The sequence below is a fragment of the Lithobates pipiens genome, unplaced genomic scaffold (assembly GCF_037356315.1).
Source record: "Lithobates pipiens isolate NorthernLeopardFrog02 unplaced genomic scaffold, aLitPip1_a1.2 Scaffold_16, whole genome shotgun sequence".
Lineage (NCBI taxonomy): Eukaryota > Metazoa > Chordata > Amphibia > Anura > Ranidae > Lithobates > Lithobates pipiens.
Genome location: NW_027507748.1, coordinates 67,505,168 through 67,523,747, shown reverse-complemented (window position 1 = coordinate 67,523,747; position 18,580 = coordinate 67,505,168). Strand labels below are relative to the sequence as shown.

The window sequence follows — 18,580 nt, the reverse complement described above, 5'->3', positions numbered from 1 at the left end:
TGTTTTGGATATTGTAGTAATGAGCTCTCCTTGTTCTAATTCCTGACTCTCTTCCGTTTCCATCCACTTTTTCATGCTCCAGCACCTCTTGTATTCCCCATTGTGTAAAACAAATAATAAATTCAGCAGGGACAGTGGAGGTAAGGTTGTTTTCTATCTGTGTCCCCTTGCAGAGATTTCCCTTTACTTCCTGTTCTATAGCCAAACAGGAAGTGAGCGGAAATCCCTGCAAGTCAAGGGAATTTCTTGGGGACCAGCAGGTCATCAGATCTAGTGTCCCCATTGGAAGATTTCCCCTCTTTTTTACTTTTTTGGGGACAACACAAAATTTGGAATTTCCTTTTACTTTCACTTTTAATGGTAAACAGGGCAAATAAGGAGGGGAAATCTCCCCAATGGGGGCACAGACCGCAATAAAAACTGACAGGGGTTCTAATCCCTCTACACTCTATCCAAATCTAAAACAAAACGTTTTGCCCTTTGGTTATATTTTAACATTATCTGAAATAGAAGCTTTGCTCATATTTTTGCTTCTAGTTTTCCTGGAAGGTATTTACAATATAATATTGATGGGAAAACATAAATAGTGTGACATTAATTCTCTCCTTCTCTTTATTAGACTGTGAAAAAAGAAGAGCTATCCCCAACTTTGTTGACCGCTTATTTGGAGGAGAGCTGACAAGCACAATAATGTGTGAGACCTGTCACACGGTATGTTCACTTTTCTCCTTTTAAACTTTTTGCCATATACATTTTGCTGCAAAGATGTCCTTGGGTCTCAAACTGGCGGCCCTCCAGCTGTTGCAAAACTACAATTCCCATGAGGCATTGCAAGGCTGACAGTTACAAGCATGACTCCCAAAGGCAAAAGCATGATGGGACTTGTAGTTTGGCAACTGCTGAAGGGTCTCCAGTTTGAGACTCAAAGGATAAGTTCACATTTTAGAAAAAAAATTATAAATGCAAATTTTTTTGCTGGTAAAAAAATGTGCATTTTTTTTTTTTTTTCTTGGTGCCATGCAGGTGTCCTTCAGATCTCTCAGTATATCTGTGTACCCGTACATCCCCTACGGGCGGATAGATGCACTGATGGAAAGAAATCAATGAACTACCACATTGCTCCACAGCACCATGGTAGTTCATTGAGAACTACAAACCGACAACGGCAAAGGATGTCAGGACTTGTAGTTCATTCGCACACAGAAAGAACTGTGTGAATGAATGACGCGGCCGTGTGGGCAGAACTCCTTCCCATACTGCTGCCACAGGGATATGGGGGCAGCAGGTGGCGCATTGAGAACATGTTACACCCTACAAAATGGTGGAACTTGTAACGTTCCCAAAGGTGAAATTATCCTTTACAGCAGAAGTATACACGGAACTTGGATCCAGCAATGCGACATCCTGGAGCTCCCTGCCGGTTGCTGAGATTTTCAAGCGGCTGGCGTCCAGGTATTGGTAAAAAAAAATTGCAATAAGTGTATATTGATTGCTTTGCACAAAAGTTATAGCGTCTACAAAATAGGGTTATACATTTTATGGCATTTTTTATCATACTTTTTTTTTTTTTTTTTTAATATACTAGTATTGGCGGCGATCTGCAGTTTTTATCGTGATTGCGGCAGGCAGGACACTTTTGACACTGTTTTGGGACCATTGATATTTATACAGCAATCAGAGCTAAAAATAGCCACTACTGTATAAATGTCACTGGCAGGGAGGGGGTTAAACACTAGGGGGCGATTGAGGGGTTACAACATGACAGAGATCACTGCTCCCGATGACAGGGAGCAGTAGATCCCTGTCATGTTGCTAGGCAGAACAGGGAAATGCCTTGTTTACATAGGCATCTCCCTGTTCTGCCTCTCCTCAACACAATTGCGGGCCGCCGTTGAACATCGGGTTTGTGGGCGCACGCCTGCTAGGTGGGAATTTGAAAGGGATGTACGGGTACGCCCTTTTGCCTGCCCGTGCCATTCTGCCAACGGTAATCAGTTGGCATGTGGTTAAAGGATAAGGCTGACCATACATGAAGCAAATTTCTTGCCTGCAACCTGTGGTTGTAGGAAAGAAATTTGCGCAATTTCCCTATAAATGTAGACAATGTTGATGCGAGAGACCCTCCTGCCGGGCCATTGAGTTCTCTGGGCAGAGCAGCCATCTCCGCCTGGAGAAGATAGTGATTATCTCTAGTGGCTATAGCCGCCGCTAACAATAATCGCAAGAGAATCGAGCATCCTGATTGATCAACTTGGTACATTCAGCTTGCCCATTAATAGTTTGAATTGTGTATGGCTGGCCTAAGTTCACTTTTGGAACATGTTACATTTATCCGTTTATGTTGCAGCATCTGCTGCCTTACCTGAGAGTCTTTAGGATCATTGCTGGTGCAATGCTCTGCAGGCTGCTTTATTTTATTTTATTTTTTTAAAAGATTTTAAGTTTAAAAAATTTTTTACCTGCAAAAAAAGTGCATTTATTATTTTTTTGTTAAAAGGTGAACTTCTATTTTAAGAAAATGCCCATTTTACAGGCACATGCATGTGGAATGATCCTCTGCAGATTTTCTGTACAGGGCTCTTTGCACAGGGGGTGTAAATAAACAAGTCTGTACTTAGAATCCAAACTGATAGCATGCAGACACTCCGCTGGGATGACATAGTGCTGAGTTCCTGTCCTCAGACTGCTGCTCTGATCTGCAATGACTGCACAGTGTCTTTGGGTTTTTCTATGAATGTTCTTCTGTAATTTATGTTTCTTTATGCTTTTCTCTTTTAAGGTATCTTTAGTCCATGAGCCTTTTCTGGACCTTTCCCTTCCTGTCCTGGATGACTCGGTAAGAAGGCGTTTTAACTATTACCATTTTATTTTATTATACATTCATGTTTTGTACCTTTTTAATGAAAGGGTTTGTTATAGGGAATCTCTATTCAATGTGAAGAGACATTTTAGGTTACTATTGTCATTATCTGTGTCGGTGACTATCCTTGCTGGACAACTTCTGAGAACACATTTATAAGCAGAAAGGATACTCAAAGATTTTGCTTTATACAGTGAATGGTTGTGTGCGTCTGAGACAGGAAGAACAGTAGACGCGCTATGAAGCCCTACTAAGTAGGAAGAACCGCATACATATGCAGCAAGCAAACATGGCTCCACCACATACATACTGTACATATATAATAGCACGCTACACATAGAAACAAATTATTTAATGACTTGCTGACCGCGCTATAGCTGAATGACGGTTACAGTGCGGTCGTCCAGTTTTGGGACGCCGTCATATGATGGCTTTCCGTGATCGCTCCCGCTACAGGGAACTGATGCCGAGTTCTGTGATCGCTGTGTTCTCCAGATGCTGCCGATTACAGAATGAGGTAAAGAGCCAATCAGTGGCTCTTTGCCATGCAACATGTCCAATCACAGCTGATTATGGAGGTAAACAGAAGCCGGTTATCAACACTCCTTTCCTCAAGTTGACAGCGTGAGGAGAGGAGAAAAGAGCCAATGACTGGCTTATGTAAAAGGGACATAAACACTGATGATCAGGGCAGTCCCAATTTTGTCCACCAGTGCTGCCAATCTGTGCCCATGAGTGCCTCATTAGTGTTACCTATCAGTGGCCGTCAGTGCAGTCTATCAGCGAAAGAGAAAAATGACCTTTTTTATAACAAACTATGAAAAAGAAAGCTCTATTTGTGTGAAAAAATTATAAAAATTTTGATGGAGTAGTGTTGTATGACCGTACAGTTGTCATTCAAAGTGTAACAGCGCTGAAAGTTGGCCTGGGCAGGAAGGGGGTAAAAGTGCCCAGTGGGCAAATGGTTAAAGCATGAAAACATTTTGATAAAACTGTACAATAGTAACATCACCAAATCTCTTGAGACTAGAAGTCGGAGGTGCCTTAGATCTCACACTGCAGCTGCACAGTTATGAAACTGTAGGCACAGGAGTGCTCTTTTTCTGGAGTAATTCAAGACAAAAAGTTTTTATTATGGTACCGCTTAGTCACAATTAGCATTTTAGATGTCCTTTAGAACATAGCAATTCTTTACGTTTTGTGTTTAATTCCTCCCTGAGAAAAGGAAAAAATGCCCTTTTGTCGAAAGGTGTTATTCATACAACAGTTTCCATCTGTTCAAAGAAAAAGAACGATCTGTCCATTATTGACTGGGGATGTCTAACTTGTCTCATAAGTCTGTGTGACATATTGTTGTTGTAATGTGCTTTTATTTTAGCCTGCCAAGAAAAATACTGCAAAATCAGCAAAAGCGGTCTGTGAAAAAAAAAATGAAGAAGAAAGCGATAATGACAGTTATGTAAAAGATAGGAATGATCAGCCTTCAGGGCCAAGTAAACATCTTCAGAAGAAAGCAAAAAAACAAGCCAAAAAACAAGCCAAGGTTGGTCATAATATACAATACCATGTTTCTGCTTGATGTTGTCTTGCCATTGTGTAGGCTAAAGTCTGTCCACCCAGAAATAAAAAAAAATCCCAAAGTATTATATACGTAGGGGCAGGCTGTGATTATTTGCTTTTTCTTGGTGTCCATTGAGGAACATATAACGTTTTTCACCTTTGTCTATACTATTGCCTACAAGGTGGTTAGGACACTGGCAAATACTACTACAGCATGCCTCAGTTTTGTAGCAAAATACAAAGAGCATGAACATAAACACAGAGGGCTGGGACCCATGTCCCTCATTGGACAAAAAAAAAATTTTTTTTTTACGATGAGTACAGGAATCCTATTTTCTTTCTCGTTAAGGCTCCTTTCTCACTGAGACAGTTTTCAGGCATTTTAGCATTAGAAATTGTGCCTGTACAGTGCCTGAAAACTGCCTCCCATGCTGCCTGAATGTAAAAGGCAGAATGATTTCACACCCGGGCTGTGCGCTTGTGGAACGTTAGAAAAAGTCCTGCATGCAGTATCTTTGGGGCGATTTGGGAGTGCTGTATGCAGTGCTCCCAAAACGCCCTGCCCACTGATATGAATGGACAGCAAAGCAACACGGACGCTTTTACCCATTCTTCGGCCAAAGTATTTTTGCACTCCAATCTGTCCGCCGGACTCGCATTTGAAATGAACGGACTTTTCCCGCCTGGAGAAAAGTCCGCTCATTTTGAGCGCGTCTCCAGGTAGCTGGGGCCAGCGAAGGAGGCGTCGCTGGCCCTGTCACCTGGTATGGACTTAAAGGGGAACCCCTACGCCGAAAAATTGGCGTGGGGGTCCCCCCTAGGTATCAGACCCTTATCCGAGCACGCTACCCGGCCGACCATGAAAGGGGGTGGGGACGAGCGAGCGCCCCCTCCACCCCAAAGCACATTGTCCCCATGTTGATGAGGACAAGGGCCTCTTCCCAACAACCCTGGCCATTGGTTGTTGAGGTCTGCGGGCGGGGGGCTTATCGGAATCCCGGAGCCCCCTTTAATAAGGGGGCCCCCGGATACTGGCCCCCCACCCTATGTGAATGAGTATGGGGTACAATGTACCCCTACCCATTCACCTGTGGAAAAAAGTAAAACACAACACACAAGGGTTAAAATAGTTTATTGCACAGCTCCGGGGGTCTTCTGTCCGTCTTCGGGGGTCTTCTTGCCGGACTCCTCCGCTATCTTCTGCTAGCTCTTTTGCTAGCGGAGGAGCCCGGCTTTTTTCTTCGCCGCCGCCCTCTTCTTCCGACTTCGGGGGTCTTGTCCCCCTCTTCGGTTCTTCTTGCCGGGCCACTGCGCCTTCTTCCAGCTCTTTTACAGGCGGTGGCCCGGTCTTCTGTCGCCGTCTTCTGTTCTTCTCTTCAGATGTTGCCTCGTCGCTACCTCCGCTCACAATGGCAGGGACGCGGCACGCGGCGACTTATATAGGGACATCACCGGATGATGTCCCCGCCCATTATGATGTCGCAGTCCCAGAGGATATGGGTAGCGTGCTCGGATAAGGGTCTGATATGGACCTAGGGGGGACCCCCACGCCGATTTTTCAGCGTAGGGGTTCCCCTTTAAGTCCATACCAGGTGACGAAGCCAGCGACGCCTCCTTCGCTGGCCCCGGCTACCTGGAGACGCGCTCAAAATGAGCAGACTTTCCTCCGCGTGTGTGGGCGAGTTCGTTCATTTTAAAAGTACGGCGGATAGTCCGGCGGACTTAGTACGCCGTATTAGTCCGCTGAAAAAGTGCCGTGTGTGGGCAAGTAGCTCGTTCGGGAAAGTCCGGCGGGAAGTCCTCCAGACTAAGTCCGCCGGATAGTCGGCTACGTGTGTACGCGGCATAAGAGACACTGGAAGTCTTTCATCTTCAGGACATCCTAAAGCAGTCCGACTGTGGGATGGGCAACACAGCAGACGCCAACAGGCCCAAGACAAAAACAGGATGGCATCAGATGAGACCGCAATGTTCATATGATAGAACGTGTAAATAGAAGAGCAGGTGGCAGCTTTGCAAATCTGGAAAACTGTTGCTTAATTCGGAAAAGCCCAAGAAGTAATCACTGAATAGTAGAGTGCTCCTTGATAGCAAGGAGTGGAACCTGATTCTTAAAGTGCTTGTAAACCTGAAAAATTTCAATTTGAACTAAGCAGTTTACCTTGTACAGTATTATATTAGAAGTCATATGTCCCCAGTCTTGCACGGAAAGGTGGATCCAACAATATTTATTCCTCTCCGCTTTCTTGTAGGCTTTAAGAGCGACACATAAAAAAAATGTGTGTCGCCACGCCCCCACTCCTTTAACTGTCAGACTATGTAAATTCTCTCATGAACGAGCATGCGAGAAGGAGGCGTGTATACAGCTTTTCCAAACCGTTCTCTCCCCCACCCTCCTCCAGCTCTCCCTTTATTGGCTGCTGATTGCCATATCCTTATTGGCCAGGTGTAAGTCAGATGGTGCCTTCCACGAGTTCCTATTGGTCGATACTCGTGATTGGGCATGGCCAACCAATGGGGGAATCTCTCCATCCCCCTGCCATCCCAGAGATCCTAAGAAGCACCAGCGAGGCTGAGGAAAACAAGTATGGAGTGCAGCGCAGATCACAGAACAGCAGCATAAAGCATTGCAAAAGTACTGTGGCGCACACCGCGATACTGTGCTTACTGGGGGGAGTGTAGAGATAGGAGAGTCTGCTGAGGTCACGACACTGCCTCCCGACCTCCAGCATGAAGACAAGCCCACTGATCAGTTGTTTAAGGGCTTACACAGACACTGGAAAACAAATTACAGCTAACGGTACATTTGCTTTATATATGTGGACACAGTACTGTGGTACATGGCTTTTATGGTGCATGCACTGGAGGTTTACAACCACTTTAGGACTCTACAGTTGAATGATGGTCTGCCTGAACCACCTAGAGATGGTGGAACAGAAATCTGGAGCACACTTATGGGTACATCCCCGGATTACAAAAGGGGAATCGGTCTTCCTGCGGGGAAGCAGTGTCTGAGAGAGACTCTCGCAGCTTATACCACGTCCAGACAAGGTAAATATCCTTTTGGTGAATTGGAGCTGACAATGTTCTGTTTGAGGTGAAAGGGCACACCTACCTTAGGCAACAAGGAACGACTGTGCACCACCACCTTGTGCCTGTGCAAAACAAGAAAGGCTTATTTATAGGATATTTATAGGATAAGCCCCTGACAATTTAGACACTCGTATTCCAGACGTGATACCTACAAAGAGGTTCTTGTGGGTAAAAGAGAGAGGAATGTGTCTAATGGGTTTAAATGTGGGTTCCCTGTATACTGATGGTGTAGTTGGTCCTAATGTAACCACTAATTTACATGAAGTAACTGATAGGCCCAGGTACTGGCTAAACACGTAAGGAAAATACCTAAAAAAGGCATTGTCACCTTCCTCCTTCAAAGCTAATGCTGAAATCAGCTGGGCCAGGACCTGGGTGATCGATGACAGGTTTTCAGTCCTAGCGATGGGCTACAGGCCCAGGCACGGTCACAGAGGGAGCAGGTCACATACCTGGAAGTGCCAGTTGTTTTTTCCAACTGCAGGAGAGCAAGGAGTGGCAAGGGATTGCAGGCAACTGAAGTATGGGCAAACCCATACCTTAACCCCTTAATGCTGGTTGTACGCAGATATGCAACAGCATGGTGGTGTGTTTTTTTTTTTTTTTTTTTTTTTAAAGCCGAGCTGCCACATATATGTGCACATACATGTGCGTGCATTCTTACTTGGCTCTCACAGCACATCAGGAGCCAGTGGGATAGTCTCCCATTTGCTGTAACAGCAAACCGCAGTGATCACATGGCCCGGAAGACCATGTAACACCTTTGGTGGTACAAACTGTTAAAGAGCAGTCTCCCAACAGCTGGAAAGTGGTAAAAGTGAATAGACATCAGTGTAGCAGTATTGTTTGTTTTTATTTTTTTTATTTTAGAAGTGATTGTAATAATACTGGTTATGCACTCTGTGATATGTTCTCTTATTCTACTCCTCTTCTATCAGCTATATTAGTACCTTTTGACTGAAATCTGTTACCATTCTGCAGACTCAGCGGCGACAGCAGAAGTTACATGATAAGACCCTACTGCTGAATGATCCGAATGTGAGCAATAATGAGGATGAAGACTTTATCCCTGACAATAACAATGTGCTGGATAATAACTGTGAGCAGCAAGAGGAGACCTCAACCGATGGACTGTCTTCTGGTATAACCAGTGAGGTAGATATGGAAAAGAAAGAGGAAGATCTAGGACATATGGAAAACAAAGAAGCATGCCAAATGAACATGGAAAATAATGCTCAGGCCAGCTCTAAAATTCTGGAAAACCATAACAATTCTGTGACGGAAGAACAGGAAAATAGTCATGATCTGAATCAGAGAAGCCCACATAAGTCTGAGCCTTGTCTGGAAAGTGAGGGTCAGCCCAGCAACAAAGTGACTGCAGTTCTGGAAAACGGAGATGTCAGTCAGGCCAACATAGATAGTGATGAGGTGCAAGAGGAGAGGTCTGAGAGTCCTGAGGCAGAACAGGATTCAGTGGATGACCAGATCACAGAAAACCTAAATCGGCTTAATTTGAGTTCAGATCTAGAAAGGCTAAACCTGAGCTCAGATCTTGAAATTAATGACATTGAGATTCAAATTATAGAGGAAGCGCCCACGCCACAGATCTATGAAGTGGTGAATGAGGACCCCAGAACTGCCTTTTGCACTCTTGCAGACCGGAAGGAGCTTCAGCTGGATGAGTGGTCAGTCCTCAGTTGTCTCTATCAGTTTACCCGCAAGGAGGACCTGGTGGGGAACAACCAACTGCTGTGTAATACGTGTACACAGAGACAGGCCAAGACAATAAAACACCACAATAAAGGTAGGAAATGCTGAAAGAGCCTGTATTCCACACATCTGATGTTTGGGATTTTTAGTAGAGGTTAAAATGAGGTGCTTGAGCCTGTAAGATTTTATGTAGTTGCAGCTATGAGCAGTTTTTTTTTTTTTTTTGTTAATGTAGGCCATGGGCAAACTACATGGGAAGGAATTTGGCTTGTCTTTCAGATTTCCATGACAGTTTCCCTTTAAAGCTACATAAAGCTACATTTGCACTGGGTCCCTCCCTGCACTGCATGGGTGAATCTTGGGGGATTGAAATAAGGTGAAATACTTTGCTTATTCTTCCGTTGTGCTGCATGACCAGTCCCCCCAAACTGTGTCCCTTCACTACCTGACTGGTCGCAGCTCTTCAGTGTCATCATGTACAGTTCAGGACAGCGGTCCTGCATTGTATATGGCGATGCCAAGGGCCCAAACACATCCCAGGAACATCCGACAGAGAGGAGAGTTCCAGGTAGAGAGTGCAGAATAGGGCAAGTAATTCATCATATTCATAATCGGGCAAAATGAGAAGTTAACCCTTGCAGGAGTCCTCCTCCACACCTTGTGTGTCGTGCCCAGAAACTTAAAAACTGCAAAAATGTAAAGTTTATATAAAGCCCAAACTTTATTTTCTCCATGGTTGTTAAGTCAGATATTCCAATTCCTGCCAGCACCTCTGCAATAACGAGATGTGTGTGTTTTTTTTTTTTAATATGGCAGTTAAATACCTTTTTTCATATCGCTGATGTGCTGTCACGTGACCGCCCACCACTCTCCTTCCCCAATCTACACATTACAGTGGGAGGGGCTGAGTTTTCTGACATCGGTTGGGCAGTCACGTGGCTGCACATCTGTGATGTAAACAAAGGCATTTAGCTGCCGAATAAAAAAAAAAAAAAAAAACACACTGTGTAGTACATCTTGTTATTGCAGAGGGGCTGGCAGAAATTGAAATCGCCAACATATTACAGACTAAAAAGCATTGGGAGGGGAGAAGACAGCTCACTACATAGACTCCAGAGCTGACAGAGCGGGATAGGGAGAGAGTAGAGCAGCGGGATGACAGAGGCACGTAACCTGACCACGATATCATGGATCTGAACAATTTGTTTTGTTTTTTGCCATTTGTATCCCATGGGGGATGTTTCCCTTCACTTCCTGGCCTGTATACACAACAGAAATGAAGTGAAGAAATACCATCTTAGACAGTAGTCACTGGACCAAATGTCCCCACTAACAGTCCATCTATCTGCTTATGGCCACTACAATGGGCAATCCCTTTAAAGTTTATTTTGTGAGATGTGAGACCAGCCCACCATTGTGACCTTTTTTACTGGAATAAATTAGATAGAGAACCTTTATCTCAGTTTTAGCATGAATTGTGCAGCTGTAGGTGCTCATAGTTGTTGAATTCACAGAATGTTCTGTCTTTTCTCCATAGAGAAGAAGTTTGTTTACACTAATGCCAAGAAACAAATGTTGGTCTCAGCTCCGCCTCCTATCCTGACCCTCCATTTAAAGAGATTTCAGCAGGTATGTTTTCTGTGGTGCCCCATTACAGGACTGCAATGCAGATGTCTGTGATAAACTGGCACAAACTAAGAATATTTTACTTTTCTTGCACCTGTAAATGGATTCTTGAGTTAGCTTTGCTCGCCATTTAGGCAATGTAGGCACCTGCCTGTAGTAACCAGGGGGAGCGAATCGGATGCATTTATTTTGTGTTTTCAGCCAACCAAGTTAGCAGTATTAGGCTGATAAAAAGAACGGAGAAAGTTGCATTATTATTTTCTATTTGCATTAAGATGAAAACCTATAATGTTCAGATCTTGAATTGAGTTGAGAGGTCAAATTGATTAAAATTTTCAGAAAATCGATTTTTTTTTTTTAGATTTTTTTTTTCACCAGGACATGTGCTGACACTGCGCTGGTCCTGAGGAGTTGCGGGCAGGAGTTTTTAGGAGAGGCCGCGGTTTCGGCCTAGTCCGTGAGGCCAGACCCACAGATTAGGCCGAAGCCGCGGCCTTGCCTAAAAACTCCTGCCCGTAGCTCCTCAGGACCGGTGCGGTGTCCATCAAAAAAAAAAAACTTGATTCGAATCATGAATCAAGTTTTTTTTTTTTTTTTTGAGAAAATTGCTCAGCTATAATAAATATACAAGCTGCTGTCATCGTCACCATCCTGTTTCACCACTGTGTAAGTGGCATCGTTTTTCTAGGTCACTGACTGACTAGGTAGTGAACCAGCAGCAAGTTGACACCCCTTGAGTCTGCACCTTTAAATAATTTGACAGTGACCGCTTCCATATTTTCGTGCTCAGGGGTTCACTTTGAAAAAGAAATGAAAGCGGTTGTAAACCCTCGTGCATTTTCACCTTAACCACTTCAGCCCCGGAAGAATTTATCCTCTTCCTGACCAGAGCACTTATTCGGCACTGCGTCGCTTTAACTAACAATTGCGCGGTCGTGCGACGTGGCTCCCAAACAAAATTGACATCCTTTTTTTGCCACAAATAGAGCTTTGTTTTGGTGGCATTTGATCACCTCTGCGGTTTTTATTTTTTGTGCTATAAACAAAGAAACGTGACAATTTTGAAAAAAAACACATTATTTTTTACATTTTGCTATAAGTATCCCCCAAAAATATATAAAAATTTTTTTTTTTTTTCCTAAATTTAGGCCGATACGTATTCTTCTACATATTTTTGGTAAAAAAATCGCAATAAGCGATTATTGATTGGTTTCCACAAAAGTTATAGTGTTTACAAAATAGGGGATCGTTTTATGGCATTTTTATTTTTTTTGCCAGCAATTTTTATCATGACTGACATTATGGCGGACACATCGGACATTTTTGACACATTTGTGGGGCCATTGTCATTTATACAGCAATCAGTGCTATACAAATGCACTAATTCCTGTGTAATTGACACTGGCAGTGAATGGGGTTAACCACTAGGTGGCTGTGTAGGGGATAAGTGTGTCCCTGGGGGCGTGGTCCTAACTGTGGGGGTGTGGCTGTGTATGACACGTCACTGGTCTCTGATCCGATCCCAAGGAGCAGAGATCAGTGACACTGTCACTAGGCAGAACGGGGAGATGCTTGTTTACATTAGCATCTCCCCGTTCTTCCTCCCTGTGAGGCGATTATGGGTATACCCATCCCCATTACCGGGCCCGCGACCCGACTCACGGAACTTGCCACACGTGCATCCGCTGGCCACCTCTTAAAGGGCAACATACAGGTACGTGATTCTGCCTGTACGAGCCCTTCTGCCAACGTATATCGGTGTGAGGCGGTCGGCAAGCGGTTAATGCATTAAGGTGAAAAATCTTCTGTTACTGCTGAGCAGTCCACCAGCCAAACCCCCCCCACTCACCTGAGCCCATTCTTTCCCCTGTCAAAGACACGCTCTGCTTCTCTAGCTGGGGTTTTCGGCTCTTGATTGGATAGATTGATAGCAGCGCAGCCATTTGCTCCCGCTGCTGTCATTCAAATCCAATGATGCAGGGGGACGGGCCAAATTTGGCATTCTGTGGAAACAAATGCTGGACTCGGGAGCGTGCCCACACAGTAACCCCAGGGAGAGTGCTTCTCCTAGGGGGTTTACCGATGCGGGGAGGAGCAGGGAGCGCCATTTGGGGACCCCAAAAGACGATGATCAGGGCCACTCTCTGCAAAATTAACTGCACAGTGGAGGTAAGATGATATGTTCATTATTTAAAAAAAAAAGAGGGTTTACAACCCCTTTAACTGTGGAAGCTTTTCCTGAAAAGGCAAGCAGAAAAGAACTAGTCACCAGTGTTGCCTGTGGTGTAGTTTCAGCTGATGGTTTCCATGTTACTGGCTTACTATACTTGGTCTGCATGGTGTATCTGTGTTTGAGCAGCCAGGGCTTTGTTTCCTCATGTCACTTTAGAAAAGTAAAAAAAAAAAAAAAACACCTAGCAACCAAGCAAAGATTTGCCCTGGCTCCTGTAATTTGCATCTAGGTCACAGAGTAGAATCCAGACTTTGCTACTCTAATACTGTGTGCATGCTTACAAGAATTGGGGGCACACTGCAGACTCATCACTGTCTTCCTTCACCGTCTAGTCAGCAGGGTTGCCGTGCAGAACAGTTTAGGCCAGGGACCTGACTATTCTGTCTGGTAGGGGTTCCTGGATGAAAACCCCTGCACAATATTACAGATCCTTTTGTAGGTCAGACATGCACTTATGTTTATTTTAATTATTGATTTAGCTGCTTTCCTGGAGTTTAGTTTTAATAGAGGTGTATTATGGTATTAACATGACCCAGCATCAATAACCTTGTTGGGTTTAGACCATTGAACTGTCTGATTTTTATTTGCTTTAAAACTAACTCAAGTGGTAAGCTTTCTTTCTTTTGATCCCCAGAACGGTTTCAATCTTCACAAGATTAACAAACACATCAAGTTCTCGGAAGTCATTGACCTGGCTCCCTTCAGTACAGTAAAATGCAAGGTCAGTAGCAATTGGCACAATATCGGTGTCATCTGATGTTTCTTCTAAAAACACCACTATCAAGGTAGATTTAGAAGTGCCACACCTCCTCACCACCTGTTTTAATCCCATTTGTGCCGACAGTTGCACTGCGTGCATTGCAGGGCATTTGTGGTGCCTCCCTATTGATTTGCATGTGAAGACACATGTCTGGTCAACTCTGCTGCATCCGTAAAGTGAAGCATCACGCCCACGCCATGAAAACCTCTCCACCCGCTGCCTATTGCAGCTTAAAGTGGTATTAAAGGCTTGGGTTTAAAAAAAATAACACGTCATACTTGCCTGATCTATGTAGTGGTTCTGCACAGAGCAGCCCCGGTCCTCCTCTTCTCGGGTCCCCTGCCAGTGCTCCTGGCCCCTCCCACCTGCTGAGTGCCCCCAAGGCAAGCAGCTCCCAAGCTGTTGCTCTGTGTGGCCATTCACACACACACACAGCCTCTGCTCCCTCCCTCTCTCTCCTCATTGGCTCACTGGCTGTGATTGACCGCAATGGGAGCCAATGGCACCTGCTGCTGTCTCAACCAATGAGGAGAGAGATCCCCTAGAGAGCTGAGGCTCTTGTGCACATTGCTGGATCGTGAAGGGGCTCAGGTAAGGGGGAGTGCTGTTGCACACAGAAGGTTTTTTTTATTGTAAACAACCTTCTGCCTCAGAACCACTTTAAGGGAGGGCGATTAGTAGGTGGCAAAAACACGGCTCAACTGCACATTTTTTCTGCCCTCTAACCGCTAGGCTAAATGAGGCCTTACAGTGGAAATGGATGGCTTTGTACTGGTCAGATATGGTACTTCTATTCAAAGCCATTATAGCCGTATTGTAGAATTTATAATTGGCTAGAATGTGTGCCGTTAATGAGCGTGGGATCAATGACCGATCCTTTTGTCATGTTAGGAAATGGCTGTGCCCCGTTGTAATAGAGGGGGCCACCTATTGCCACAGAGTCCATAAGCAGTATTCCAGAAGCCAGACAGAGGACTACTGCAGTGCTGTATCGGATAGCTGCAATTGGAGATAAAACTCCAGCAGGAACATGGAGAAGAGTTTTGTTTGAAGAAACTGCAAAAGACTAAAAAAGTGGCTGCAACAAAAAATAGGTGAGCTGGGCAAAAAGGTGAGCAGGACACTAGCAAAGCAGATTCTGGTAGTAGGAGGTGTTATCCTGGGCCGGGCCAACAGTTTTTTGCCAGTGTCCATTCCTGTAGGTGGCAATATATCCAAAAGTTTAGGACTTCCTGTGTCCCTTGATAGACAAGAAAATACAATTAACTGTTTAAGATTGCTGATATGGTAGGATGAAAGCATCCGAACACAGATGTTCTAATTCTTTCTCCCCTTCCAGAATATCTCTGGCGGAGAGGAGAGACTTCTGTACACCTTGTATGGAGTGATTGAACACAGCGGGACCATGCGATCTGGACACTACACTGCTTATGTAAAATCGCGAATCCCAAACCCTCACCTATGCGACCTTGTACTTCGGGGAGTACTTCCTGAAGGTAAGTTAATATATGGGTGGTTCAGAAGGTGAACCCAATAGTAAATAGGTGTGAGCATTAATTTTATCTTTTACTTATTTTCAGTGCCAATTGCAGAGCCTACAAAGGGTCATTGGTTCCACATCAGCGACAGCCATGTACAAGCGGTACCAGTAAACAAAGTGCTGAACTCACAGGCCTACCTCCTGTTTTATGAGAGGATACTGTAACACATGCAAATGGATCTGCTAAAATCTCTATTGCCAAGGAATATTTATTGTATAAGTGCACCTATCATTTAGAACTGAACAGTAATAAGGTAGGGAATGTCAGAGACACCATGGTTTGTCTCTGTCGAAGTGACAGGGAGAGATCCAAAGGATAAAGTAAAGTTGAACAGGCGACTCATCTCCTTTTCGGGTATTTTACACCCAGCCTCAGCACACTGTTAGGATTATATAAAAAGGCTGGATGAAGGACCTAAAGACATAAAGTGAATGTCTGAGCAAAAAAATAAAATTTTATATATATATAATATTCAGTACATCTCTGCAATACCTCCTGTATTTAAAAATGCTGCAAGTACAGAAAAAAACAGTTGATCTGCCAGAAATGCAGCAAGCTTCTTATTCCGTGGACTGAGCTGACAATGCTGCCCTAATAGCCCTGAAATCCCAAGCCCTGCCTGAGTTCATTTTTGCTAGACTAAAGAATACCTGCCCCTATGTTATAGAGACTGGGGGGGTCCGTTGTCCAGGGAAAAACTAAAGCAGGGCTGACAGTAGTTCTTGGGATTTCAGTGCAAGAGAGGCTCTGCGTTGTCCGTTCAAATAGAAGTTAGGAGCACACTGGATTGGACAGTTGTAGTCAATGTATGTATATGTATGTATGTATATATATATATATATATATATATATATATATTACACCGTGCCTTGCAAACTTATTCACCACCTTGAAATTTTTTGTTTTGTTACCTCACAACCTGGAATTAAAATGGATTGTTTGAGAATTTACATAATTTAATTTACAGAACATAAAAAAGATGCAAAGATAAAATATAAATAAAATACCCTAGCATTAACAGCGCTTAATAAACATATAGCCAAAGATGTTAGTGTGCAAATAAATACGCCACACATGAAACAAATGTTCATATATGACAAAGTCCTAATGAATAGTCCATAGGGTAAATGTAGTGCTCCATGATCTCTCAGAAAGGTAGGTTTGCTTCAGAAACTATAAACCATCACCACAAGAGGAAACCTCGTGCTCAGAGTGGTCCCCTTTAGTAATGCACTTACCCCAAATGGGCTAATAATGAGCCTTAAAATCTCCAGGAAATACTGCATATGCCACTACTCTGGACTGGAATCCTTCCAAGGACAGCATAATGTGGATAAACCTGGACTCTTCTTTATGATGTGACCTGAAATCCTGAATTCATCTTGATACCATACTCTGTCATAACCTGTACAGCTGCAATCAAACTAAGGAGGGGCAGCACTGGGATCCAATCAGGCTCTGATACACACACATGTGCTGACAGTAAACATGCTGTACAAACATTTGTTTCATGTGTGGTGTATTTAATTGCACTCCAACATCTTTGGCTATATGTTTATTAAACATATTAAAGCGGTCACATTTGGCACCTTTCAGGGGGGAGGGGGGTGCAGATACCTGTCTAAGACCCTTCCTGTCCCGGCGTGCTGTTTGCTGGGACACACACGGGTCCCAGAGACAGGACGGTCCATTCTCTTTGCGCTGCACGGCTCACGCATGCATAGTAGGGAACCGGGAAGTGAAGCCGAAAAGCTTCACTTCCTAATTCCCTCACCTAGAATGGCGCCAGCAGTAGCTGAGAGCCGAACGATTGCTCGGCCTCTGCTGCCGACGTTGCTGGACTCCAGGAAAGGTAATTGCTCATTTATTAAAAGTCAGCAGCTGCAGTATTTGTAGCTGCTGACTTAAAAAAAAAAAAAAATTCACCGGACCTCTTTAAGCGCTGTTCATGCTAGGATATTTTGTTTAAATTTTGTCTTTGCATCTTTTTTATGTTCTGTAAATTAAATTATGCAAATCCTCAAAAATCCATTTTAATTCCAGGGTGAATACTTTTGCAAGGCACTGTGTAATATTTAGATTAAATTGCACACAGGTGGACATCATTTCACTAATTATGATTTCTGAAGGTAATTGGTGGCACCAGAGATTTTTATGGGCTTCATAACAAAGGGGGTGAATACATATGCAAATGGCAATTATCATTTTTTTATTTCTGAAAAATCGTTTTATGTATATTTTTTTTTCAAATTTTACTTTACCAATTTAGACTATTATGTTCAGATCCATCCCATATAATTCAGATTAAAAAACATTGACCTAAATTCTGTTATGTAACAAATGGGTAAAGAGCCAGGGGGGGGTGTGGTGTGAATACTTTTGCAAGGCACTCTATACCCAGACATACATATGAAACAAGACTTAAGTAGGTCTTGAGCATCATAACTATAAAATAGTGCAATGCTATCCTCTTACAAAGCTTTTTGTCTACTACTAAATGACAGGTGCACTTTATATGTACCCTCAGTATTCATCATTGGAGGAAGCTATGATGGGTCTGAACCAATCTTCATTGCTTACTGCTGTCACAAGACTGTAACAAACCTCAAATACTCAATATGATGGACCCAGCCTGCAAAAGTGGCTACTTCCATTGAAGACAGACAGGTGCACTTCAATGATTTGCCTACAATTTTGGAAACCATGTGTGAAATATGTATATACAAGCACAAGCATAGCTATTTTATTTTGAGGGACCATTTCAGATGTCTCTTTATTATCAGCCCTGATAATTATACATCAGTACTTATGCAATAAATTATATGCAATCGTAAGTACAAACAAGCCTTTTTGTTTTTTTATTACATTTTGCAGTTAGTTATGTCAACTTTGCAATCAAGAATGTAAAATACAGTGCTTGGTTTTACCACACGTCAGTTTTGCAAATAAAAAACTGCATTTCCTATTCTACTACAGATGGAGAAAAAAGTGGTGGCGGGGACTTTCCTGAGATTTCAGAGCCTCAAGAAATGAGATAGGCCGTCAGTGCATCAGGTGTGATCAGATGTGATCAATTTTCAGTGATTTGCACCATAGCTTGTAGACTCTAACTTTTAAAGAGACGAAATAATATCCACTAATGTAGCCGTATAAATTTTGGCCCACATTTATGAACAAAAATGACTTATTTGCAAAAT

At 43.5% G+C, this 18,580-nt stretch overlaps 1 protein-coding gene across 1 annotated transcript in view; it reads left to right on the top strand.

Annotated features, from left to right (window-relative positions):
- USP16 (ubiquitin specific peptidase 16) overlaps positions 1–18,227 on the top strand; it is a 49,977-nt gene extending 31,750 nt beyond the window's left edge. Inside the window, exons 11-18 of the mRNA XM_077480023.1 lie at positions 620–711; positions 2,780–2,836; positions 4,239–4,403; positions 8,495–9,317; positions 10,761–10,852; positions 13,717–13,803; positions 15,182–15,338; positions 15,423–18,227. Of these exons, the coding sequence (XP_077336149.1) occupies positions 620–711; positions 2,780–2,836; positions 4,239–4,403; positions 8,495–9,317; positions 10,761–10,852; positions 13,717–13,803; positions 15,182–15,338; positions 15,423–15,547 (1,598 nt within the window). The 3' untranslated portion in view covers positions 15,548–18,227. The remainder of the gene's footprint in view (positions 1–619; positions 712–2,779; positions 2,837–4,238; positions 4,404–8,494; positions 9,318–10,760; positions 10,853–13,716; positions 13,804–15,181; positions 15,339–15,422) is intronic.
- Positions 18,228–18,580: the final 353 nt, after the last annotated feature.